Source organism: Struthio camelus, chromosome 2 (assembly GCF_040807025.1).
Source record: "Struthio camelus isolate bStrCam1 chromosome 2, bStrCam1.hap1, whole genome shotgun sequence".
NCBI lineage: Eukaryota > Metazoa > Chordata > Aves > Struthioniformes > Struthionidae > Struthio > Struthio camelus.
In genome coordinates, this window is record NC_090943.1 from 144,852,442 (window position 1) to 144,880,159 (window position 27,718).

Below are 27,718 nucleotides of genomic sequence, written 5' to 3' on the forward strand. Positions count from 1 at the left end.
ATGTTATCTTAATACAAGCACAATCAAGAGTGTCCGTAAGGGGGTCAAGAAATTCAGGTCCTGACATATGGAGAGATAGTAAAGTACAGAGGGCATCTGTAGCAAAGTTTTTACAAGTCAAAGCATGCAAATCAATAGATTCTGCAACTATCAATCAAAAGAGAAAAAGCTAAAGTAAACGTAAAATAATTAAATTCATTAAATCTGCATATATATACAAATGAATTACTTTGATACAAAAAGCCTTCTCCAGCTCTAACTTCTGATCCTTCAGCTGACCACCTGCACACTGTTGCAACAAATCAAAATATATGACTACCTAATTAAATTTCCAAGTATAATCCTGATCAAAAATGTTTCACATCAGATTGGAAGCAGATGTGCAATGCTTTCTGATAACTGCAATGCCTCCTTAAATGCCAATTTAAAAAGACAGAAACTATAAATGATTCTAATATTTTTGCATCAATCCAATTAGTAATGTTAAGCTGTGTTCTGAGAAACAGATTAATAGCTGTATGCTTTGTTGCCAGAAAATGAACTTTGCAAGTTTATAACGGATTCACTCAAAGCAATAACTGCTGTATTTATCAACTCCTTTTTTGTCAACGTGCGACATACTGGAGAGTAACAGTTTGAGTAACGCTACCCATTCATGTAAGTTAATTTCAAAGTCGTCCTTCAGTGCTGTAGAATTCATTAATGCAGTTTTCTGCTATTATTTCGTAGTAAATATTTTTACTAGGCAGGAATTCAAAGCAACACAGCATACAACATCATACACAATCTCCTACTGAAAATAACCATGTGAGACCTTCACAGAACATAACTTTCTGTGAGCGTCTGTAGCATATAATATGGCAGACTAGTCACTCACATGATGCCCGTTCTGGGCACACAGTCAGAGAAAAAACTAGAACCATCTACGAAACTGGCAGGTCCAAAAGGCAAGAACCTAGCAAGCTTTTTGATCAGTTTTGAACTTAAACAAGTCTGTCTAAGGTCAGCTTTGGCACATTACAAAGTTAGGAGTTACAAGTATCTGTCTTGCAGGCACTTGGCTCCAGCATATCATAGTTTAAAGGTTCTTGGTCTTTGAGTCTTTGCATTTAACTGGAAAACAAGTTTTCCTTATTCAAAATAGTGGAGACAATTTTTTCAGAGTATCAGGTTTTAATAAAAAATACTATTGTTATTGCTCTGTTTACTGTTTTATTTCTACAAATAAATACAGATTTCCAAACTTCATTGCCAAGGTCATATTTATTTTCCTTTCTGAATCTAATGATCAGAATCCAAAATGGGAAAAGTGTAGTTAATTACACCCCTCTGCATTCCAAAATAAAACTGTTGTCTGTGCTTAAACCATAGAGAAAATGCATGTCATATGCCCAGCCACTGGACTCCAACGTGCCTTTATGCCCCCTGTACATTGATATTCTCTCCAGCTGAAATCAGATGAAAAAGACAGTATCTACTACAGTGTACCCGGAGACTTCAACTGCTATGGGATTTCATCCCAAAATTTAGAAAGTATAGAGAAACCACCTTGGTTTCAGTGGGAAAATGGCAGGAATATAAAAAGTACCTAACCAACTGTTTAAGAATAAACTTTGTAAGATAAAGCCTATTGAGACTCTGCTGATACTGAAATAATCGATTCAGTGACAAGTGATCTTTCACTTGTTTATTCTTTCATTGAATTGCAAGTTGATCTGAATGGCTTTCGTTGCAATTGCCACCTGCCAAATAACATACTTGTGTATGTAAGAAATTTGTGCCTTTCATTGATCTCCTTAAAACTCCAGACATACAAGACAAGAAATCTGTGATTATCCTTCAGGCACAGGAGATACAAAGAGAACAGTGGGTCAGCTCTTCAGCTAAAAAAGTCATAGCAAGGATGCTATGACTTCAAGCTTTACAAAGATGATAGTAAAACAAAGCTTTTGTGGGAGGCTTAATAAGATACTTGGTACCAATCCATACACCTCAAAAGTGGCCAACACTGCAATAAATAGGCTTAGTAATCAACACTGGAGTTCCTGTAAGTCCCAAACAGACTTTAAAGCAGCTATCCCTGATTGAACGACCCATGGAGTATGAGCTGATGATGTTGCTACTCCTCACTTGAGGACTAATTCTCTCTAGCACAGGACTGCCTTTGCTTGCCCAAGTGCTGCAGATTCAAGTCTCTCTCAAGAGTGGTGATGTTCTAAAAATTATTGTGATTTATTCAATCAAAAGGTACAATTTGTCTTCCAATTTCAAAAAAATCCTATGCCCTGGAAACAAGCTTACAGAAGGAAAGTGAAACTATTTTACCGTGTAAAGAAAATGTAGGCACCACTTTACTATGTAAAGAAAATGTAGGCACTAAAAACAGGCTGTAAGTGCAACTTGACCAAGGAGCTGCTATTGAGCAGAGCAGTCAGTTAATTATAGCAGCAGAAAAAATAGGATAACCATTGGAATCTTCTTGCAGCTATAAATATTAAGTCATTAGCATAAAATCAAAGGCTCTATAACTACAGCAAGCCTCTTAAATCAACGTACAGAGCACAAAGAACCTGATAATCAGTAGAGCGATAATCAGAGATAAACAACTGGGGCTGCGGACCCTTAAAAGCTGGGCATGTGACAAAAGTATCTGCAATTCCACCACCTCCCTTATCCAAGGGTTTCATTAAAAACTGTGATATACAACAAATTAAGAATTCCACAAGGCACACGAAACACACCTTCCTCTGAGCTACAGTTTTAATTTTCTCTGTTTTAAGAGAGCGCATTAAGACACTTGATTTAAAGCAGTCATGCACACAGCAGGGCTGTTCTGTGCTCATCTTTTGCAATAGTCACTAAAAAATTGTTATCAATTTCCACAGCTTTTAGGCACAAAACTACAGCAAATTGCAAACATCCAAATAAGATGTCAAAATCAACAGCACTAAAAAAGTTGAAAAAAAACCCAGAAAAGTATGAAAGAAACTTTTAATTTATATCTCTTTTTGCGTGACTGACTTGAGAGAAATTATTTGTATGAAAACTGTTCTAGTTTTATATAAGAATTGCTGTTCATCACAGACACAACTGACTTGTTTCAGACACTTAGGCTAAATGGCATTTCCTCCAGTTTAACATCTGTACTTGACAGAGGTGTCCAACTTTCTATTTAGCAGTTATTTCGTTTAAATACTCACTGTGGTTGGGCTTAGAGCAAGCAACAATTATATAATCAAATTGCAAAAAAAGTTTAGCATATAAAGATTTCACACACGGACACTTTGGGGACAATCAATCAACTCTTTTATGCACATGTACTCAGCTTCTATTGGGATTTGAATCTCTAAATGCAGAATCTGGATGTCCTGTGAAAAAGTGCTGAACAGTAACAAATCAACTGAATTAAATAAACTGAATTAAAAACATCAGAACACTCTTTAAATTGAAGATTCATTCTGCGTATTTCGTTTCTGCATCAAAATATTATTTTGCTTCTAAAAGAAGAATTAATATATATTGAAAGAAAATAGAAAATGTTTTAGTCAGAACAAATGTTTACTTGCTGTGTAGTAACTCAGTTCTTCAAGAGGTGTTTTTTTGTCTCTATTGCACTGATGGTACATAGGCACTCATCACACTTGAGACAATTCTTTTGATCGTTAGTGCTTATTGGGAATGTCCCGACAAAGTAAGAATTCAGAGCTTGAGGAGTTGTCCAGTGTTGTCCATACACACAACATAGCACATAAAGCTTGAAAAAGCACAGTCACTACAGAGTAAATGTTTCTTCTTCGTTATGTATATAGCCACTTTGATAGTGATTTCCAAAACACTCCAAAACACTGGTGAGATCAGTGCAGATGGGAACAGTTAATTCTTCTAAAATAGCAAACAGAAGACAATTCTGCTGCATATTTGGTCAGAGTTGGACATCTCTGCAGCAGTACCTGTTTTTAGTGAAGTGGACACAGCTGTCCTGCAGATGTTTATGACTGGCACATTCCTTAGAGAAACAATACAAAACTTTCTTCTGTGCTACTGGAACAAGCTATGATCTTTAAGGAAAGGCCACATTCCTCAGTATGTTTACTGGGACTGTTGTCTAAACTAAATATTTTAATGTTTTTTCAGAGAATTTTTTTCACAGACAAATATTTTAATGTTGAGACAGCTCATCCTTCAAATCTAACTTCAAAGGTGCTGATTAAATTGGGATTAGGCTCCAAATGGCTCTGTTCTACCTACATGAGAATGAAACTCCCAAAGAACACCTTGGATGATCTTTGTTGCTATAATTTTGGAAATATTGAAAGACAGATAGTATAACCTGAAAGTAAATCTAAGATCATCTTTGGTAGATATTGGACACAGTGCAAATGACACTCTCTTCTTATATGTGGGAGGCTTTCCCTCCAAAGCTTGGAATTTTCCCACCTTCCCGGATGACGTTAATGCTACCAATTACTATTGAAATTGTTTTCATGGAAACGTAAGAATTCCGCCCATGTTGAAATAACCTTTAGATTCTAAAACAGATTAGATTCTCTATTTGGAAATTAATCCTTTTAAATCCCTGGTGTCATATGTAGGATATTTGTGATTTGGAGAATAAAAAACTAACGTAACTACCAAATTAATTCCTCAGTAGGGTAATTCTTTAGTCCTAGATTGTAATCTAAACAATGTGGAATCTGTGTCTTAGAAGGAGACATTTGTCACTGCTATGCCAAATCTTTTCCATTTACTAAGATACATATACCACTAAAGCCTTCCCTACTATGGATGAAGTTGTTACAAGTACTTAAGAAATTTCTTTCTAAACAGGTCAGCTACTTAAGGTATCCGGTAAAACAAATGGCATATGAATCAAGATGAAGGATTAGGTCAGTATTCTGAAGAAGAACATCCACTCTGAGAGTGCTGAGAGGAAGGACAGAGAGATTTCTGACAGGTATGTATCTAAATTGACTTGGCAATACAATTTATGCTTCATTAAAATTCTCACTTACTAAATTCTAAGTGTAATTCATTAAAATTCCAAACAAAATGCATCCTAAATTTCCAGAGAAGAAGCAATAATACTTTCTGTTTTCTCTCATAATAAACATATCATGAGACAATTCTTCCTGAGAAATATAGTATAAATTATTTAGTAGTAACCCTTGTTTATGGTTCTCTGCAAACCAACAGACATACATCTTCTCAGTAGATGAACTGTCACTTACATGCACGCTGGACAAATCTACAAATCTCCCAAATTAGCAGCCTATTGACACTATGGATTGGAATTTGATTTATCTTTTTGTGGAGTATTATGGAGCATCACTGTGTATTATAGCTTTTTTTGGAGTATTTCTTCCTCAGAAGAAATCCCCATGTTTGTAACTCATCCCCATGTTTGTAACTCATCCCAGCCAGGCTTTCTCTCCTGATGAGAAGTATCTGTTAAGAGACTCTTTGATGGGAACGCAACTTCTTTACAGCTTCCCATCACATTTTAGATGCCTCCATCACTCTGTAGATGTTAGGACTGTGGTAGAACATGAACTAACATGCTGAGTTCACATTTACGTAACTTTACTCAAAGAACAGAATGCTAGTGATAATTATGGATAATCTACAAATGCAACTTGAAATTAATTATATCTTCCCTTTCAAATGGGAGTGATACAGCTTATATTTAAAAATATGAACTTGTTCTAAAAAATTGTGTTAACAGAATTTGGATGTTTGAAGAAAAAGATGTTTTGTCAACTGAGGAGAGTATATTAAACAAATATTGATGAAAATAATAGTGGTATGGCTAAACTTTACTCTTGATAAAAGTACAAGAAAAACTTTAAATAATTATAATTAAAATTCCTATGTTAAGGACTTTAGGTAAAAAGTTGTAAATAAATACACATCACTACTGTTTAAAAGGAATAATAAGGAGTAATGTTTATCTTGATGTAAGGGGCCAGCACAAGGACTATTTTAACAATGCTTGAATCGCTTTAAATTTTTTGGAGAATTTACAAGGTATATAGACATTAAGCTGATTTTTTAGTCAAGAAAAAACACACTGAACAATCATTAGAACAGAGAAATGGACATCAGGACATAATAAAACAAAAAGCTGGTGAATGTTTATACTGGTAGTTACTGGGCTTTGGGGGCAATACAGACTCCCATTCTGGGCTAGCTGGTTATCTAGAATGAAATTCTTTTCTGCATTCTGATAGGGACAGAATACATCCATTCTACATACTAACACTGTAAGATATCTTTCAATGGGCAGCTGATTTCAAGCAGTACCCAAGGCATTTATGTGTTCTATATATGCTTCCAACAGCAATCACTACAAGTATCCAGGCATAAAAATTCAGATCACTTTATTGGTGAGTACAGACAGGGCCTTTTGTGTCCTCTGCAGGAAAGGATGCAACATGGCAGTGAAAGAATTCTTTTGAACAAAAGGAATCCTTAAGTGTTTCAAGAAGTGAAGAAAAAATGAATAATTGCTTTTCATTCCTTTTCAAAAACAGAATAATTCTTGTAAGTTCAATAAGAATTTCTTTACGGGCTGCAATTGTTTTTTTCTCAACTACCCAGCTCTAGACACTTGCTGAGTAAATATCTCATTTGTATTTTCATTTTGCTCCTAAAATACCTTGTTATCTTTTACACAATGAGAAAAACTGTAAATGTTTTTCTTCTCAAGGCTGGAAGGCTGCAATCTTTTTCTCTCAAAAGCTCTTCTCTGCAGAGATTTGTAATGCAGCTTATGTGGAATTCAGTGCCTTACATTCTTCCAGGATTCCCCTGTTCAAACTTATCTCAGATTACAAGGCTATCTCATAAACCAATGTAGTATGGATAAGATAATGGTATCAAACTGAATTTAAAACATTAAGATCTTACTTAATATTTAAGAACTACTACAAATAGATGAGACTTTTTATGATTTTATGATGTCTTGACAAGATATGTCCCCACTTGTTCAAAGAAGTCTGACTAGGTTACTTGCATAGTTCAACATACAAAATGATGAAATACTTGGGAAGATGCAGATTTAGAAATTATACTATGTATTTGTTGGACTTAGTTTCTGTTCTACTTTGGTACATAGAAAAGAAAAAAAAGGAATAGTGTTAAATCAATTGTACTTAACAATATTATAATTTAGACGGTGTTTTGCAAACTGTTCAGGAATTTTTCTAAAATCAATATAGCAACATTGTACCACTGTTATTGATAAGCACATAAGAGCATCCAAAGGAGCAAGTGAGGAAGGTAACATGCTCCAGCACAGTACTGCTGATGACAGACAGCTTTAGGGCCAAAGGATATTGTTCAGGGCAGCACAATGACTACTTTAAACCACTTAAAGGTAATGTAAAAGATAAAGAGCTACAAATATTTCTCCTTCTGCTATCCTGCACTAACATCAAATCCAGCAGCAGTGAGATGTTATAGAGATTCTGAACTAGTATTTTTAGATTCCAACATGAAATGATTGCGTATTGCAGGTGAAGAAAGTTCTTTCAAAATCTTGACAAAAATCACTTTTACATGTTGTTTTAAATGCACAATCGTTATGTTATAACTCTTTCTGATAGTAGCTGGTGTAAAATTCACGCATAGTCAGGAAAAAGCAATTGAAGTCTGGTGGATCAAATTGCCTTAGCAATAAGAAACAGCAGCTGCAGATATACTAAAAATTAGTTAGACAATTACACAAGGAACTAGAGCTTACAAAGTGCTTTCTGTTTCAGCAAATATCATCTAAGAACTGTTTTAAGATCTTCCCTTTTGTATTTCTGTCTATCACTGGCTTGTCCAAAGATTAAGTCATTTGACCTTATGGGACCAATACTAGAGAAACTACACGAAAAGGAGCTGTGGACAAAGAGATAAATTGCAACTACGATTAGGAATATCCACATGCAAGACAGTATTTATCTTTTAATGAAAAATGAATAAATGCATAATAAGATCAAGCAAGGTCCATGGATTTTCTTAGGTGTATACATTGTTTTGAATAAAAATAAACAAAAGAAGAACTAGAAGAAAATTCTTGCTCTTATTAAAGGTTTCTGGTCTTTAGTTTGCATGTGCAATACTTTGAATAGCAAGAATTTTGTGGAAAGGATCACAGAGAGTATTTGACAGATATTAGCAAATATATTTGATGTGATATAGTATTTATATTGCAGAAGGAAAGACAGAAAAACAAAGTGTCATGTTAAATAAAATCTGACAATATAAAATGAAAGAACTTGCATAAGTAAGAAAGAAAGAAAACAGAGAGACAAATGGCTGAAGTATTACTCTTGATACAGAGAAGGTAAATATTTAAATCAGGACCACACTGTGACGAGTTTGCAAACTGAATAGATCTTTAACTAAGAGAAGGATGTGGGTGGTAAGTAAGACAAGACAACAAAGATAAATTAAAAAAAAGGTAAATATACTGACAGCTGCACAAAAAATAAAAGAAATAAATACATTTTTCAAAACTGAAAGAACATCAAACTTTCCTACCCCCACAAAGCCAGCCTGAATTACAATGCAACTAAGGCAGTGGAATTGTCAGAAGAAATCCAAAAGCAAAAAGGTACTACAGAAACAAGTTTAGGTACATTACCAACTCAGGTAAGGGAAGTAGACTCATTCTCAGAACTATAAAAACTCACAAATTTTACAAGCAGTTGTCAAAACAGGAGTTAAACAATTCATTTCCTGTAAAATGGTATCTAGCATAAAGCAGGCTTTAATGACCACATTTGTAGTCTTCATATAATCACTTAAAAAAATAGGTAAAGTAAATAAATAATGAAAAATCAATTTTTAAGAAGCACTTTCAAAGGAGAAAGATAGAAAAAAAGACATTTCCATAATCTAGTAGGATATATAGCCATTCAACATACTGCATCTTAATTTGCATTAGGAAAAACATATGTCATAGGTGCCTGAGAAAAGAAACTTAGAGGTAAATGAGCTATAATCTTTATTTAAAAATCAACCTTCAAAAAGATAGAGGAATAATTTAAGAGGCTAATGTGTTTCAAATATAGTATGAAGCAAATAAATTCACAATATTGTAAATCCAGCTGTTTTGCAGGAATCCCACTGATGTTAGAACACCTGGTAAAGCTTCTCCAAAAGCTTTTTCAAGGACAATACAAAGATTTCAGTTTCAAAATGTCACCACACTAAGTACTTTAGACAAATATCTATCAAATTTTCTTTTTTTCCTTTTTTAGGAAACTCCAGAGTTGAGCTGGTGCATTTCTAATTAGACTGTCCAACAGGAATATAAAAGCCCTTCCCTTCGGGAAGACAGGAAATCTGAAAGCCTTACTTACTATTAAGCATATCCTGAAAGCTAACCAACCTTAGACTGAAAGAACAGTAATAACAAAGGGACTTTTAAGAATCACAGCCTCTCTGATTCCAATGCTTTGTGCTACCCTGGCTACATATCCTTCCTGTCTTCTTCCTGCCATAAAAGAAACAGGCAGTGGCAATATGAGACTGCGCTAAGTTTTCCTAAATATCTCCTCAATTAAGGTATTAATCTGAAAACTGACTCTATTAGTGTTTGAAGACAAAAGATTTAAGGAAGATAGATTATTTAGTGGTCTTGCAGCCACAGCACTCATTTATTTTCTGGTAAAACTGTTAGAAACTTAGCGTATAGCAAAATTTGAGCAGAGATTAACAAAAATCTGAATGTTCATGCAGAAAAGAGAAAAAATATATTCCTTTGGGACAGAATAACTTTCACCATGGAGAATCAACAAGGCTAGATTTTTCCTAATATTAATGAGGACATCTTGGGCTTAAAAATGCTTGCTTTCTAGATATGGTAAGAGGAGACTTACAGTGAACCACAGCCAATAAACATGTTAACAATATGACCACTTGTCCTGTTTGTACCAGAAAGTGTGTTTAATATTGTGCTGATTGATAAAGTTTATATGCTGATTAAAAATCGATTCTCACAATACGCACAAGTCCTACGGTAAGGAGGCAGGGGCTGTGACGTTGCAGTCCTTCCGCTCTCCACGTGCTGCTCTTCCCCCTCAGCCTGAACATCACCTTGAAACGGTGCTCTTCTTCCCCCTCAACCTAAACATCACCTCCTCGTAAACAGCACCTGGAAAGGGGCTAACTAAGCATGCACCAACTAAAACTTGTCTAGTACGCAAATGCACCTGGATGGAGGTTAATGGAGTATCGTCTAGTATGCTAATATGACTATGAGTTAATCATCTTATCCCCCATAAATAGGGGGTGGTCCAGAGACCACTGAGCTCTCCTGCACGGCAGCAGGCTGCACTGCAGAATCTCCTCTTGAGTATGGACGCCTCTCAAGGTTGCTCCTTGAGGTCAAGAGATTCCTTACCCGCAAGAGACCCTTGGTAAGTGACACTGATAGCATGCTAAAACTTTGTAACTTTGTTACCTCTCTGATTAATTGTACACATCATCCTTAGACATAAACCTTAGATATAAATCCTAGGCATAAACCTTAGGCATAAACCTTAGACTAAGTCCGGTCTCCCTGACATCTACTTTGCAAACTTTGCTTGGTTACGTCTCTCAGTGATTGTGTGACTGTGTATATAATCCTCAAACACAAACCACTGACAAGTCTGGGACTACGACTGGACCCATCTGGAGGGTCCTTTCTGAACTTCATGACACAATGGGAGGGTCTCCTTGCTGTATGAGTGTGTATCCTTAGACATAAACTGTTGAATAAGGCTGGGACTAGGACTGGATCCCCTGGGTCCTTTCTGAACCTCATGACTCAATGGGAGGGCCTCCTTGATACTTTCACCTGACCCTGTCCTTCAAGCACTGAATAACCTGGGTGAACCATGCCATTCAACCCTTGTTAAGTCACTGTCTTATTCACAGTTGTGTTCTGTTAAATCTATAGAACATATTGCTGCTTCTCTCTACTGAGTGAAGTGCATCACTTCTCCTCACTCCGTCCGCGACAGGGTCGAAAATTAAACAAAGCGTAAGAGAAAACCGTGAAATATCTAGAAATACAAAACTGTCTGACTCAGACAACATGGAAATGCATCCAAGCTCAGATTGGTATCAGTTTTTAAAACAGGACTGTGCAAACTCAAGTGAGTAGGTAGCTCATTAAAGATTTGGATTTATTAATATGTGGTTACATCCCACCTTACAAATACCCACAATTGCCTCTTTCTATCTCCTTTCTTTCCCCACCCTCAGCCTCAGCTCTAGTACAACCCCTCTGGCTCATGTTCCTATATATCTTTCCATCAGCATGTGCTACACCCAAATTAAAGCTATACATATGCTGACAGGTGGCTGTGTTACAAAAACGTATGTTTTGATAGCCCAGCTGACCGCTGCCTTACAGCTGCAGGACAGACCAAGCAGCACGTACTGCTCCACATATGCTGAGTAAGATACTCCCATACGTTAGGTAGGCCTGCCCTAAAGGAAACAGTAGCAGTGTAAAACACAGGCTGCTCAGAGTGGTCAACAGACCTCAGGAGAGCAAGAGGCTAAATTAGCCCACACTGAGCCTGTGCTGCCAACCTTACACTGGTACCAGTGTCCTCTAGCACAGATTTAAAGCTGACATATATTTTCTTTTGTCGCCAGGGAAAGCAAATGATTCTCTGATTTTATTGGTTTTGGTTTTGATTACATTATACTCTTTTCTCTCACAAGAAGAATAGGAATACTACATCTTTTACAAGACAGCTACTACTTTAAATACTCATCAAGCTCCCAATTCAAACACTTCTTAATAAGAACAGATGATCTGTTAAGACATCACCCTTCCTGCCTTAAATGTGCAGGTTTCATATCTTCGGTGGTGTTATTACTTCACCACAGAGTTCTCATGGATACATAAAATCCAAATGACTAAGTCAATAATTGAAGAATTTGCCTACCATTTCATATAAAAAACACTTTTATGCTATTTTTATCATTAAATAAAAGCAACAAAGAAATTCATACATTGATTTTTCCCTTTGTTGGTCTTTTTGTGTGGTTAAACATGCATTATCAATCATATTTATTTTGTGTCTGTTAGAAAAATATGCACTTAGAATCCATTTCTTTTTATCAGAAAAATATTCTGAAATTCATAATAATAAATTATAAATAAGAAAGATTTCTACTGAGCTCAGAGGAGTAAGTTTAGAAAGTAATACCTGAAACAACACCAATTCCATCATCACAGTCATAGTCAGAGACTTCACTATCGCTGATTCTTTTGGACCCTGCCAGAAAAAAACACAATATATCACTGTTATTTACCTGTATGTCAGAACTACTCTCACACAATAGTACATAAATAGATGGTAAGGATTTCATACTCAACAATGAAGCATTAATACATAAATATAAGGAAATTTATTGTTTTATTATTGCAAAGGTAGCAACTATTTTCACCTCAATGCCTAATATTATATATAATGACATAGTGAAATACAGCTCTACAATCTTTTTTTAATGAAATAGTTAAATATACTTTGTGTGCATTCCATACAGAAATACACATTATACTATTCATCTTCCGAGCGTTCATGTATTAGACACACACACCCCCCCTAAAAATCTGTGAACATCAGAAAAATGAATTACTGTGATCATGTTAGATGGATGTAGTAGTTTCTTTAGCATTATTAGGAACAGGCAGCTTCACACACACGTCCCGCAAAATAAAATCTCTCTAGGATACTTCAGAGGAAACAAGCTATTAAATGCTACTACAGGTGTATACCTGTTAAAATAGCTAGAGCTTAGTTGGCAAAAGCAGATTCCAAGTCCACAATTAGAGCTAAAATGTTGGGCACATACGACAAATATACGTGTTAGTCTGTGTTTGGCTTAATTTTACTTATCTCTGTCCTTGGTATCTTTTAAACAGCAGATAGGGTGCGTTTCATTGCTGATGTCAAGATTAAGCAATGGCATGCCAATAAGTGAATGATAATTATTCATTTACTTGTTTCAGACTGTGAAAATCCCTGTTTTTCAGTAACATGGTCTGTCTATTCTAATTCTCTGGCCATCTAAAAATAGGCAACTAGTAACTAGGAGATTTAATCTAATTGTCACCAAACCTTCAATCATGTGCAAGAATTTTGATGGTTACCATAGGGACAATTTACCTTTCTGAAAAACACATAGAAAAAATAGAGGTTAAAACTGTGAGTAAACTCTAAAGGAGTGCAGGACAAAGTAGGATTAAGCTTCTGTCTTGGTGACTGGCACAGAATGATTCCTAGCCTAAATTTTGTGAGGACTTTTTTCTTTAAATCCAAGCTATTTGATTAAAATATGAAATTACAAGCAAATGATTAAAATCAGCACTAGAGAAGACCTAGAAGATGAGTGCAAGAGTGAAAGAAAAGGTTTCATCCTCTTAACAGACTTTCTGAGAATCAGGATAATTTTTAAAAAGCAGTGAAGTCTGACTTGAAGACAATATTCAATCGGATTATTTTCTTAATTATAGTAGTACACAGGCCTAACAAAAATCTCTCTTGCTTCTCAAAGAAAGAGCATCTACTCCACCTGTGATGCTGTTTCTCCTGCTCTTTTTAGCAGAGAACCTTCTACTGGAGCATGGACATACAAGCTAGTGAGTTTGGCTGGGATTTGGCTGGAATCTAAAAGGCAGAAGCTGCCAAAAGGAGTGCTGAAAGAGCTGTTCTGGCCTCTTGGATAACCTGCTACACATCTGAGAGTGGTCTGCTGCTGCTCGAGCACCAGCATCGCTCGAGCTTCCACTGGGGAGAGAGGATTATGGAAAGGGAACATGAGGGCAACTGGGCAGTTTGCTGATGCTCATCACACGGATGCTTGGAATGGGTTGTATCAACCATGATTTGAATGAATGCAATTCATTGATTGTCTAATTCATCCTTATTCATGAATGAATTAATTACAATTAAGGTTCCTTTATTTATGTTTATATTTATGGCTAAGTAGATCTAGCTTAAAGTTATTATTAGAATATTATGTTCTGCATCCTGGAGAAAAGATTTGCATTTCTGAGGATGAAAATAGCCAGCTGTTGTCACAGACTCAAGACTTCCCACCCACACAGGTAAAATTACATGCTGTAGTAGTTGCAGAGTATTTCTGGGAGAAAAGTAAGAAGTATCAGTGGACAACTAGTATAGGGGAGAAGGGTCTCTCTCCTCTCAACCCCCCATTCACTTTTCCCAGAATCTCCTGATACCTCAACTTCAAATCAACTTCCAGGACCTTTCCCCTTCCCATATACAGGCCCCTGTCTTTGTTTCGATCCCCTTTGCTTCCCCAGCTTAAGCTGCAGGGAAGAGGTGGGGCACTGGAAAAGCAAATGGCCCCGGATCAAGACTTGCCCTAAGGATGGCAGTAGAGAAAGAGTAGAGTCAAGAGAAGAAGCAGATTTCAGAGCCTTCTCCAGCTGCTCCTGCTGCTGCAAAGAGGACAGTCTCTTGCAACAGCTGACATCCCTTCAGTACAAAAACTTTTTCTCTGTGCAGACAAGAGACATGAAGCTTGTTCAAGCTAGATCACCTCTTCAATCTCCTCAAGCACAGACTATCTTAGGCAAAAATCTAACTATTAACAGACTCAAAACAACTGAAAAATAATCATGTTTAGGTAATATTTCATCTATTTTTAAATATAACTGTGAAGGCTGGTTAAGAAGTTTAAAAAAATTAAGATTAATTACTGGATTTTATCTTTAGAAATCAATGTTTTCAGGAAGGACAGCGGAAGGAAAGCATGTCTATTAAATATGTAATGTCATGAAGCACTGCCTGGAATATGTAACTTCTGCAAAGTAATCCAATTAATTTTATTTAAAATGTCTTCCATTAACTTCAGAAGTGGAACAGATTAGAAGGTCCATAGGTCATCCGTTATTGAATTCAGCATTCAAAATGCAAGTATAAATGTTGGCATCTTATTTTAAGATTTCTTGTAAATTTTGCAAGAGTAATTTCATCTGCTCTATATTCATTCTAAATGCTAATTGTCTTTTCAGTGTATTGACAATGTAAATTTGAAGATACAGCCTTCAGGCCGTCCTTAACCATCTCTCATAAAAATACTGTTTCATTATCTAAGTAATCTGAACCATTGTCAATGAAACAAAGAGAGAACAATTCATAATTTATCTGGGAAATGTGACAATGAAGCCTCTCACAAACAAATTACGCCAAAGCAATACTGCTAATGAAGCTGTTATTTAGTATTTTTATGCATCTCTTAAAGTGTTTGACAAGTATGTTATAAAATATGGTACATATAACAGCAAGGAAATGAAATCCTTTCCAATATAAATTCAAAATTTAATACAAGAATTTGAGCAGTAACACCTGGGACAGTGGGTGCAACAAATAAATGCATCAATGCCTATAGTTTGTATGTAATTAACTTTGTCTTTGATGGGCTTTAAACATAAGGAATGGTATTAATTAAGTCTCATTGCCAGGGTACTGGAATGTAGTTTATTAACAAAGCACTCTACTAAGGGCTAATATTGCCATGTTTTCTGGTAACTGGACGGTAACAGATGGTAAACATTGACTTTTGAGCGCCTTCCACCAGGATTAATGGTTAGTGTCACTTACAGACTGCAGGCAAAATAGACTCCATATTGTAAACCACAAAAAACGCTTTAATTCAGTGTATTCCCGGTGTAAAGAATGTGTGAAGAATTTATATGCTTTCTAGCTTTCTTCTTATTTTCATAGCTAGCAATAAATTGAAGGAAAACATGAGTTATTTAATTCCATTTTATGAATCAAATACTTTGCTGGTTTATTTTTACTTTACACAGGCTGCAGTGTTGGTGCCCATGGAAAGCTATTACAACTTCAGAAAAAAAAATATGAAAATAATTTAAGAAGATTTCACAGAATTGTCTTTACTTTCACAAAAACACATTTCTTCCCACAACCATATTCTATGACTGGAATTCTCAAATTATGGAAGAAACAGTACCCAATCATAAATATTTTCTAGTAAGACAACTTTAATTTGTGGAGAATTTCAGATCTCCTGACTGCTACGTGAAAACTGATGTTGGATAATGACACTGAGCTATGCTTCATCCTACAGGCAAAACAGCCTGTATGACCAGCCAATATAGCTATCAGAACTGACTAGCATGGGGATGGAATGAGAAATAACAAGATTAAGGTGAGTCACCTTAAACACAGAAGAAATGGCCAGACTCTAGGGCTCAGGAATTCTCTCTGTGCTTTTCTTGTGGAAAAAAACAGAAAAGAGAGCAGATCAAGCTCCCCAGCTGGGAATCCTGTCCCTTACAATGCAGGAATACTTTAAGAAGTTTCATGAACTCCTTGGGTGAACGAAGGGTAATGAAGCATGCCTATGCCCTGGTTCTCTGGAACTGGAATAAGACCTTGTTCCATGTTCAGACCTGGAACAATTAGCAACCCTAAAATCAGTCTCATAACTGTCTTAAGAATTTGCTCTCTCATATTCATTCAGTCTGTGCCTGAGGGTTTTGAATGTGAACTGATTTCTTATGTAGCCCTGCTGTCTGCATGTTAATCTGTCACTCCATGCTCCCGCACAAAATACTGCATTTTTGTTGTTGTTGTTTTGGCCAATTTCATCTACACTGACAGAGGAGCAGAAATACCAACTTTAATTAAGTTCCTACAGATCTCTGAAAATGGTTGCTGGATACAAGAGAAAGACCCAAATCAGAACCTCTAATAGAAAACAAACAAAATAACACTGAAATGTCTGGCTAATGGACACACACATAAATCCACACTACCCATAGCAAACATGATCTCTTTTCATGTGAAGCTAAGAGACATGACAATGATCTGGGATTATTTCAGAAGACAGTATAGGAGATAGAACATGGGAAAGAAAGGATAGAAGTAACAGAAAACAGGCCTTCTTAGTCCTACTCTCAAGAAAATCCAGTGTTTTTTTTTTTCTCTCCGCTATGGTATTGGCTCTATTTTCTTCACAATATGATGTGTTTCATTTCTTAAATAGAACTGAAAGATAATTAGATGTACCAATTCTTAATGAAATTCCCATAATTAAAATTAAAGGAATTGCAAAAAGTCCCCCATGAAATAAGCTATAAAATTTAAGCTTGTAAAAGCTTTACATTATGAGTTTATCTATATTTAATTAAGGCAAACCAAATATACCACTTCTCAGATATAACAACTACATTTTTAACTGGGGACTTAAAGCAATATGAAATTGTAAAAACACATATCAATATAAATACTGATTTTGCCAGTATTTCACTTACCCCATGTCTGTATTCTAAAAATATTTACACTAGTTCTCAATCGGTTGCAGTATGACAGTGTCCATTTTACCACAGCTTAAGCAAGATAGCATAGTATAGTTAATAGAGCACACTACAGTTTACCTACCAAAGCTTTACCTAAAATGAAGGCAGACGAAACAAGTATAGTATTACAATACTGCTCTGTTATCAATACTGAGGTGCTATGAACAGAGAAACAAAGCCAACAAAGAACCTGTAACTGAAAAGCAGATGGGGAAAGCCAAAGAACATTTTAGCAATTTAGCATCTGCACAGTAGGTAGCATAAGCACACTAACAAAATATCAAATTAAATTTTGCATGTATATGTAAGCAGTAAGCATTTCTCGCATGCTGAAAATTTACCTGAATTATATGAATATAAGCCTTTATCTGGAAAACAAATATTGAAATGAAGCAGTGTCAAGGAAAAATATACGAATCAATACATGTAACAGGGATGGTTTGTACCTTAAACTTCTTATTAATCGCTTCTGGAAATTGAAGAATATGATATGGTAGGCCACATTCATTCAAAAGAAAAAACCTCAACTAGCGTGAAGAAATTAAACCACAAAAATGCCAAATCACTTCTGGATCAACATTTCTACTAAATAGTCACAGAGGACTAGCAGAGATATTCCAGTCGTTTCCAATTCTGAAATAGAGCTGCACATTCATTATAAATAAAAATGTTTAACTTTTTAAGAGCAACTGATGTATAGTCAGCTAAATATGAAGTCTGAATTACTACACTTACTTAAAATCACTGTACGTTAGTACTTTCGCAGGATGATTTTAGCAAAACTTTGCTGAGATGTAGCTCTGAATCCTACATTAAACTTAGCAGACTCAGAAGTGATGCTTCAGTCACTCTTCTGTCTCCACCTACTCAATGGCCTTGATTTGGTACATATATACCTACAGGAATACCTTACGCACATGTCATTCTTCCCAATGAATTTAAGGTTTCTGATGTGAACACAATGACTAAATACAAGATTTGGGTTATTGGTTGCATTACTAAAGTATAGCTGTTCTAAGCATTTTAACTTTCTATATAACCATACCATTTTTCCTAAAGTTCAAAATTTCTTGAAAAAATTGAATTTACATATGTTAATATGCAAAAATCTGGACATTTTTGGAAATATAAAATGTCACTTTGTATTTGCAGATTTTCTAAATGTGACTTCAATAAGGTAATGGGAATATGCCTGGGAGTGAGGATAATCTGAATACTGTCGTGACATTAATAAGACATTATAAATGTTTTTATTCCTTTTAGGTTTACAAATATTAACTTGGCATCACAGTGCTCACAGACACCATTTTAAGTAATAAAGACTGACAGACTGTAAGTAATGCACCTCAGACGATCAGGTATGACAGTATAATAGAGGAGAAATGAAAATTCAGATTTCTTGGCAAGTGGCCCTGTTAAAAATCCACTAGACGACTGAGCCCCTTCTGGCAAATCATAGCTTTTCTGACATCCAGTTACATACTCTTTGAATATGTAGACAGAATCACTTCATAATCTACAACATTCAATTTTTAATTCTATATATTTTAAAACTGTATTTCTTTTTGAATATAATTAATTCTTGTGGATTAGCTCTAGAATTCTACTTAGCTATATAATTTCAAAGCAAAAATAGGGCTTTTTTTTCAACATCATTTATAAACTTTTAGATGTGAACTTTAGTACATAAGTTCTCTAATTTTTGTGTTCCTTAGTACAAGTTTCTTCCAATTACAAATTTCATGAAAAACTGACATGGAATCACAGAATGCTTGAAGTTGGAAAGCACCTCTGGAGATCACCTAGTCCAACCCCCCCTGCGCAAGTCAGGTCACCTAGGGAATGTTGCTCAGGATTGTGTCCAGATGGCTTTTGAATATCTCCAAGGAAGGAGACGCCACAACCATCATGGGCAACCTGTTCCAGTGCTCAGTCACCCTCACAGGAAAGAAGTTTTTCCTCATATTCAGATGGAACTGCCTGTGTTTCAGTTTGTGCCGGTTGCCTCTCGTCCTACCACTGGGCACCACGGAGGAGAGTCTGGCTGCATCTTCTTTACAGCCTCCCATCAGATATCTATACACATTGATCAGATCGCCCCTCAAGTCTTCTCTTCTCCTGGTTGAAGAGTCCCAGCTCTCGCAGCCTTTCCGCATATGGGAGGTGCTCCAGTCCCCTCTTCATCTTTGTGGGCCTCCGCTGGACTCTCTCCAGGAGTGCCATGTCTCTCTTGTCCTGGGCAGCCCAGCCCTGGACACAGTACTCCAGGTGAGGCCTCCCCAGGGCTGAGGAGAGGGGGAGGACCCCCTCCCTCGAGCTGCTGGCAACGCTCTTCGGAAGGCACCCCGGGATACCATTGGCCTTCTTGGCCACAAGGGCACCTTACTGACTCGTGGTCAACTTGTCATCCGCCAGGACTCCCAGGGCCTTCTCTGCAGAGCTGCTTTCCAGCAGGTCGGCTGCCAGCGTGCTCTGGTGCACGGGGTTATTCCTCCGCAGGTGCAGGGCCCTGCACTTGCCTTTGCTAAACCTCCTGAGGTCCTTCTCTGCCCATCTCTCCAGCCCGTCGAGGGCCCTCTGAATGGCAGCACAGCCCTCTGGGGTATCAGCCACTGCTCCCCGTTTTGTATCACGGGCCAACTTGCCGAGGGTGTACTCTGTCCCTTCATCCAGGTGACTGAGGAATAAGTTAAACAATGCAGGACCCAGGAGTGACCCCTGGGGGACACCGCTAGCTACAGGCCTCCAGCTAGACTCTGTGCCACTGACCACAACCGTCTGAGCTCTGCCATTCAGCCATTTCTCCATCCACCTCACCCATCCACTCATCCAGCCCGCAGTTGCTGAGCTTGCCTGTGAGGACGTGATGGGAGACAGTGTCAGAAGCCTTGCTGAAGTCCAGGTAGTCAGGCTCTGCCCTCACCTCCCCAGCCGGTCATTCCATCAGAGAAGGCTATCAGGTTGGTTAAGCGTGATTTCCCCTTTGTGAATCCATGCTGACTACTGCTGATGACCTTCTTGTCCTCCACATACGTCGAGATGGCCTGCAGGAGGAGCTGTGAATGAATGAGTTACAGGCTGACTGGCCTGTAGTTCCCTGAGTCCTGCTTGCCCTTTTTGAAGACTGGGGTGACATTTACTTTCTTCCAGATGATTGAAGCTGCCTAGCAATGACATTTGTCAGCTCCTTCAGCACTCCTGGGTGCCATCCCATGAGGGCCCCTGGACTTGTGGATGTCAAGTTTGATTAAATGATCTCTAACTCAGTTCTCCTCCAACACTTCTTTAGCTACAAAATCATGCAAAATGGTGTGTGGGAAAGTCTTCTAGTTTACTAGAATTTCAATAGAGCCATCAAAATGATTTTGATGAATACAGTCTGGAAATTATTTATATAATTAAAAGGGATGGACTTTCTTGAATTAAAATTCTGCAAAGAGCTGTAAAAGAGTAAGCTTCTTGAAGAGCAGAAGAATGTATAAATACAGACACTATTATGGGACTGGGGACTAGAGAAGCCACATTTGTTTCTGCGTGGTTACAACACAGAAAGGAAGAAGTCAGAATATTATTAAATTTATTTGAAAATTTCACCACAGCCATTAAAATTGAGTATTATAGTTCATTATACTTCAAAAAGTAAAAAAAACAAACCCTACTTTTAGTCAGAAAAGGGTCTACATCTTTCAGAATCATTTAAAAGGTCCCCTAGCTTGCTATCTACCCAGTGCATAGAAAGGTTACTTATATACTATCCAGTGAGTTATTTTGACAAGAACATTGCTTTTCTGCCATCATTATATGACTGAGGGATAATTTAATAACATGATTATATCAATTAACTAGAGCAACAGATTTATAAACAATATCCAAATTCCGTTTAGTTGCTTCAAAACACTGATAGGATTTGAAATATTTTGTAGTTTAATTACAATTTAATAATGTTTATTTTTAATTCTTCAAAGAGCACAGAATTTAATAATTTTCTTTCTTTTATATTTTGATAGTTTAAGGCCTCTACAGACACCCCTGCATCATGTTAAATACCTTTGTATTAAAGTATTTAATAGACCATAGATGTACAATAAATAGAATAAATAAATTATAGAAGTATAATAAATGCAATAGTGGCACTTGTTTCAAAATCTCTGAACAAAACATTAATACAAGCAAACAAAGATAACATGCTCAAGCCCTGTGTTCCATAAAAGAAAGAGAAAAATAAAAGAATAAGCATGAAAGGGAAAAAAATGTGTTATTCTTATTCTCTAGGGTTAACTTCTTGTCATGTATTCACTGCTTATGGATCTGTGCCACTGACCATAAAATGCTCCATATTATAATGTGAAAAAAGGTCACTGATATGCATTTCCATTAAGTACTACTCACTTATCTACTAGTGAATGTAATTATTATAATTCCCTCAAGTAAGAATCAGTAACATTGATTTAAAACTACTCTACTGATTTACCATATTCACAGCCTATTAAAACGAAATTGTTAAGACCGCAAGACCCTGATTCTGCAGTAAGATGAGACTCTACAGAGTTCCAGAAAGGTCAGTGGCTTTCACTGGAAGACTGAGGTTCAAGATGCAGAGGCTCCAATTTCAAAGGATAAAGTTTCAGATACACTGCAATCAATTATTATTAAGCTTCAGTAATCTGGCACTACCATGAAACCATCATACTGTTCCACAAAATAGACTTGAATACTTTAATACTAAAAAAATGGAAGAGAAGACCTGAATTAACAGTTATAACATGCCACTCATCTTTGGTTTGGTAGTGATTGAATAGTACACAGTCACAGAACTTTTGCAAAAAAAACTTCAGGACCCAGCAATGACAAGTCCATCTAATAATCACTCTCAGAATAAGCAATGGAGGCCTTCATTTGTGAATTCAGTCTACAAATTTGGTGTTTCTGGTTGGATGTGATAATTTTTAGCAAGTCTGAATATAGACCTAGAAAATATAATATGGCTCCTGACAAACTGTACAAAGCTTAGCCATGAAGATGACTCTAGAACTTACTCTGTCATCCAAAAAAAGCTTTGCTTATGGATTATAAATTCTTTCTTCTCATCCAAATTAATAGATAAAGTTTGGAAAAGGAATGCTATATATAGCTTTTGCATGCTATATGCCGATTTCTTTTGTAAAACAAACTACACTCAATTTTTCTCCCCAAAATTTGAAATATTCATTGCTGCAATTTCTCTCCCACCAGATTTTCTTCACATAGCTTATTTAAGAATCATGTAGGTTAGGGAAGGGAGCCTTCAATGACATTAATTTAAAAAAAAATGAAAGTTAAATTTTCCATAAAAGAAACCTACTTCACAGTTTCCTTATTTCCAGTTATTTTGAACCTGATTGATTCCTCGTGTTCATGCTCTTGGTAGAATGCAGTTTGATCCACCATTTTGGACTTCTATGTGTTGATTTCCAAACACTGTCATTTCTAAAATTTCTAAGATTTTGGTTTCAACAAGACAGTTACTTTCACATAAATTCCCTATTTTTCCCTTACTGAGGATACATATTTCAAAAAAATATAATACCACATTGTGTATTCCTCATGGCATTTTAAGCTTCCACTCTCTTTCCATTGTTCCAATACACACACATGCTGTAACTGGAGACCTGCAAACGTTTGCATTACTGGTTTTGTATGTATCTCCCCTTTTTTTTGGCATTTAGCTATTATCCACACTGTCCACCCACTCTCTGCAGTCAGCAGATCAATAATTCAGCCAGCTTGTTATAAAGCTGCAAAATCTAACTTTGAAAACAAGTGTCTGTTACTTTTTAATCCTAACTCATCAGTAAATTCTTAAAATACTTGAAGTAAAATAAAAAAATAATAGCTGCTCCTAAAACAAATTCAGAGTTACTACAGAATTAAAAAATTCAATGTGCTTCCAAATGTGCAATAGCTCAATATTCTTTACCAGCTAAATAGTATCAGCCCACACTGCACAGATACAAACATTATATGGACATAACTGTAAAAGACTGATTAAGAAAGGTTTGGATTCAATTTGGTGACTGCTATCTCTGCATTCTGGGATACGCAGAAAGGAAGTAATTACTGATTTACAGTCCCATGGTACAAATCCTCCTTCACTTCTGCATCAGTTATCACTGAAAAGTAATGCTAACAATAATTTCTATCCCATTTATCTTAACATTTGTGAATGCAATATCCAAATCACATTTACTTTTCAGTGGAATCTGGGGTTAGACTCTTACCTAGTGTGAGAAGCATTAATAATAGTGTCACTTAACTGACTATATGAAATCTCAACATTTTTTTCAAAGTAACTTTGAATTTTCTATTTACAATCTCTTGTCAGAGGCAATATAAAAAATAACTTTAATTTGCCCATGATTTCAATTAATGCTGTCTGGAATTTTTAAAGTATGGATGATTTTAGGTTAAAAGTTGGGGGAAAGTTGGGCCGTTTTACAAATCCACTTAAAAAGTCCAGCATGATAAGTGAAACAGACCTACTTATTACCTCACATTTCGTATGTAATAAGAAAAAAACCTAAAACACATTGATCGGATAAAAGGCAAACAGTTTATGAAAATCTGCAATATAATTATACAGCTGACAGAGCTCATAGGTCATAATTCTATGTTCTATAGCAATTCCAACGTCTAAGTAGCTGTCTCATTAAAAAGACAGTCCTCAGGAAAATGCATGGTAATAGTTTTTCATCAATAGGAGGTTAATGGACTGCATGGACCAGAGGATTGGGCAAGTGAATGTGGACAGTTGATTGGGAACTCTCTGTATCACAACATCATGTCTACTCAAAGATACTGAGAGATAACTAGAGATAGAAACTGAGTTACTGTCTCTCTTTGAAAGTCACTTCCTAAAAAAATGGCATATGGGACTCTGCAGAAAGCTTGCACTATGCTACTGACTATCGGTAAATACAGGAGTTCAGTCTTCAGGCCTGACAATCTGCTCGTTTTTAAGAACACTAAAATTCATTAAAAAGAAAATAAAAGTGCTTCATGGTACAGCCACATAAATTCTGAGAATTATAAGAAAAGTAAGTGGGTAAGTGTAGGCAGTTCTTTTAAAATACCTTCAGGGAATAACATTTAAGTATTTTTTTCCTAGTATATGTATTTATAGTAACCTGTCAGTCATGAAGATAAGAAAGCTTAGGTGTCTTTTTATATAAACAACAAACAACCTTGTAATTCAAGATCTCTCTCTTCTTTCTTATTTCTCATACTTACAGTTTTGGGGGGCATAAAATAAGGCACTTTACATTCTACTCACTAATTCTATACATAGAGGCATCACAGAAGTGAATAAAAGGCGGGAGGACTGAACTGCTCTTGAAGCTGAAGGCAGCTTTTGCAGCCCCAGCAACTGAAATCTGTTTACTGTATAAGAGCACAGTAAGTGCTCTTAAAAAGTGCTGTTAGATACACCTTGCCTTCATTCTGGATAATTTTATTTTTCACAAAGTCATAATGCTTCCCTGAAAATAAAAAATGAGGTCATCTTCTGCTTTAAAATGTTGTCTTCCGTATTTCTGTTTGTCCCAAAATGTAGCGTTACTATCTGGGAAGCATTTTGATCATATACAAGAGTTTGCATTGAAGAGTACAAAAAGGGCTTCAGACACAAGAAACAATGAGATCTTAAGTTTAATTAAATATTCTTTTGAAATTTCCAAAAAAAAAAGGGTAAAAGAACCAAGCTTCTATATGCTGTTGTATTCTTAATATTTTACTCAGTGAAGGCAAACAAGCATAACATCTGATGTCTGCCCTTCTTCATTCCCCTAGAGATGAACTTCAAAATCACGTAGGTTGGGAGGGACCTTCTGAAGGTCATCTGGTGCAAGGCCCACTTCAAAGCAGGGCCAACTTACATTGCGTTGTTCAGGGTCTTGTCCAATTGAGTTCTCGATATCTCCAAGGGAATACTCCATCACCCTTCTAGGTAATCAGGAAATACTTTTATTTTCATTTCAGAGGTGCAACACAAATTCACAGGCTTTTTTGATAAATAGAGTCTGTTACCACGGCAAAATTCTGACCAGGTGCTAAGTTTCTGTTAGGATGTCTTCCCAGCACCAAACAGAGAGGGCTTCTAATCCCAAAAGACATTACTCTCTATCCTTTGCATGTAATACTCTTTCTCTAAACTGAGAATGACTTATGGCATGCAAGGATTCATAGAGCACATGGGTTTCCAGGACACTAGAGAAAACCCTTTGTATGGAATCCCCATCTCAGCTGGAATGCACACATCATAAGCTCTTGGAGAAATGTATCAATGTTCCAGCAGTCATAGTGAACTTCTGAAATTACTTCTTTGGTTAAAGCTTGTGGAAAACTATATGGCATCAAGGTACTGCTCTGGGAACAATCAGGTTAAATTATCCTTCACTGAAAAGCAGGATTTCTACACCAAATCTTACTGTTCCACCAACCTAAAAGTCAATGCAAGTCCTTCCCTATACATTTCCACAGAGAGTGATAAGAAGGAAAAGTATTAGAACTTTTTCCTGGCTTTCCACCTTTGAGTTAATGCCTTTGAACAAATCTTTAATCAAATATCAATACCTTTCATAGCAATTATTTATTGAGCAGATGGGTACTACTACAAACAAAGAGCGTTTCTTTGCAGGACTGAGTATTTCCCGAAAGCTAGAATTTCACTGATGTCACACATGAACTCATTTCATATACAAACAGATACTGAAAAGTCCAATTGGTTTATAAAAGTATTGTTACATGGAAGAAAACTTATATTTAACTTATTAAAAATACGTTCCAAAATGGCAGAAAATAAAGAAGAAAAATAGTTAAAATAAGAATTAATTAAACAACAGTCATGGTCCTGAAAAGATTGAAGAGGAGTGAACTGAAAAAGAGGTCCTCACCTGTTAGCTAGCATGTCTTTCCTTCTTCTTTGGATAAGTATAATGTCATGGCTTGAAGGCTACACACTTCAGCCAACTCTCATTTAATGTATCTATCTCAGAATATTATGATATGGAGCATTTTAATCCTTTTCACCTTCCAGGGCACAGACACAAAATCTGCCAACTACTTTTAAATATTCACATGCAAGAGATAAATTAATAGAGAATCCATACAGAACATATGAAGTACTCAAGCTTCATCGAGCTTCTGTGAGTTTGTGTGTGTTAATAAATGCACACGCGCACACACACTCACACAAAATAACCAAAGAAAATGCAAAGAGTTTTCCAGGTTTTTTTTTGCAAAAATTATCTATGGGAATAATAGAAGATTTTTCACAGCGTCGACATATTTTATGAAGTTAATTCACTGAAGGATAGCTTTGAGTCACTGACACTAGTGAGCAGTTTATCTAGAGAAACAATGAGAGTAAGGATGAAACAGATTCACACCGTATACTGTCTTATGTATCTCTTTTCCTTAATAAACTATTTTCTGTTTGCCAAGTATCTACTGCTAACAGCAAACTACCGTGGATCAAATATACCTAACTGTATGAAATAGTATTACAAGAGAAATTCCATTTGTGAATCTAACCACATATAATACTATCAAAATAAAGCAACAGGCCATGATATTTAGTTACACGTGATGTTACATACAAGTCACTGCTCTTCATTTTAAAGAAGTCTGAGCCAAAAGAAAGTTATTGCACTTTCATTTTTGGTTAACTAATGAAATGATGAACCTAATACAGGAAATAGGACTTCAGAAGATAAAAACAGTACATTGGCAAAGACCAAGATAATTCAGTCAAGCTGAGGATTTGAAACAGGTAGACTAATAAGAAAATTGGTGGATCATACAGTATTCAGTATTACCATTTGTAACAGCTCGGAGTCTCATGAGTAATCATAAATAATCTAATTCATAACACTGTAAGCTTCCCATTTACAAGAATTTAATATACTCTACATGTTAATTCAAATGAACTACACACAGCATGTAAAACCAGCAACTTACTTTGTAACCTCCGTGTGGGACTCTCGCCATGGAGTTGTCTGCGTGGCAAATATGGTGAGGGGTGGGGAAGTGGCAATGAAGAGACATCATGTGTTTGAAGTTTGTACCAGTGAGGTTCATCATCTAGTAATGCTGTCTCTAACTCAATAAGAATCTAAAGAATAAAAAATGATTAAAAATAAGATGGCATTACATAACAGAACACTTTTAAAATAGGCCTATCCATAAATCTCATTCTATTTATTCTCTTACTGTTAAGGAGTATGTTTGAAATTTTATAAAAATCTTACTTTTCATTTAAGAAAGGAGATCCTATGCTTTTGATGAACAAAACCCTTTCACAAAACCCTGATTACCTTAACAACAACCTTA

The 27,718-nt window shown here is 36.2% G+C and overlaps 1 protein-coding gene across 22 annotated transcripts in view; it reads right to left on the reverse strand.

Moving 5' to 3' along the window:
- The window catches only part of RIMS2 (regulating synaptic membrane exocytosis 2), a 482,918-nt gene that overhangs the window by 171,724 nt on the left and 283,476 nt on the right, over positions 1–27,718 (reverse strand). For 11 of the 22 annotated variants that reach the window (XM_068932847.1, XM_068932850.1, XM_068932858.1 and 8 more), the window contains 3 exons: positions 27,347–27,500; positions 17,695–17,721; positions 12,204–12,272 (listed from right to left, as the gene is read on the reverse strand). In XM_068932847.1, the coding sequence (XP_068788948.1) occupies positions 12,204–12,272; positions 17,695–17,721; positions 27,347–27,500 (250 nt within the window). The remainder of the gene's footprint in view (positions 1–12,203; positions 12,273–17,694; positions 17,722–27,346; positions 27,501–27,718) is intronic. The other 11 variants (XM_068932860.1, XM_068932863.1, XM_068932862.1 and 8 more) reach the window with 1 other exon arrangement.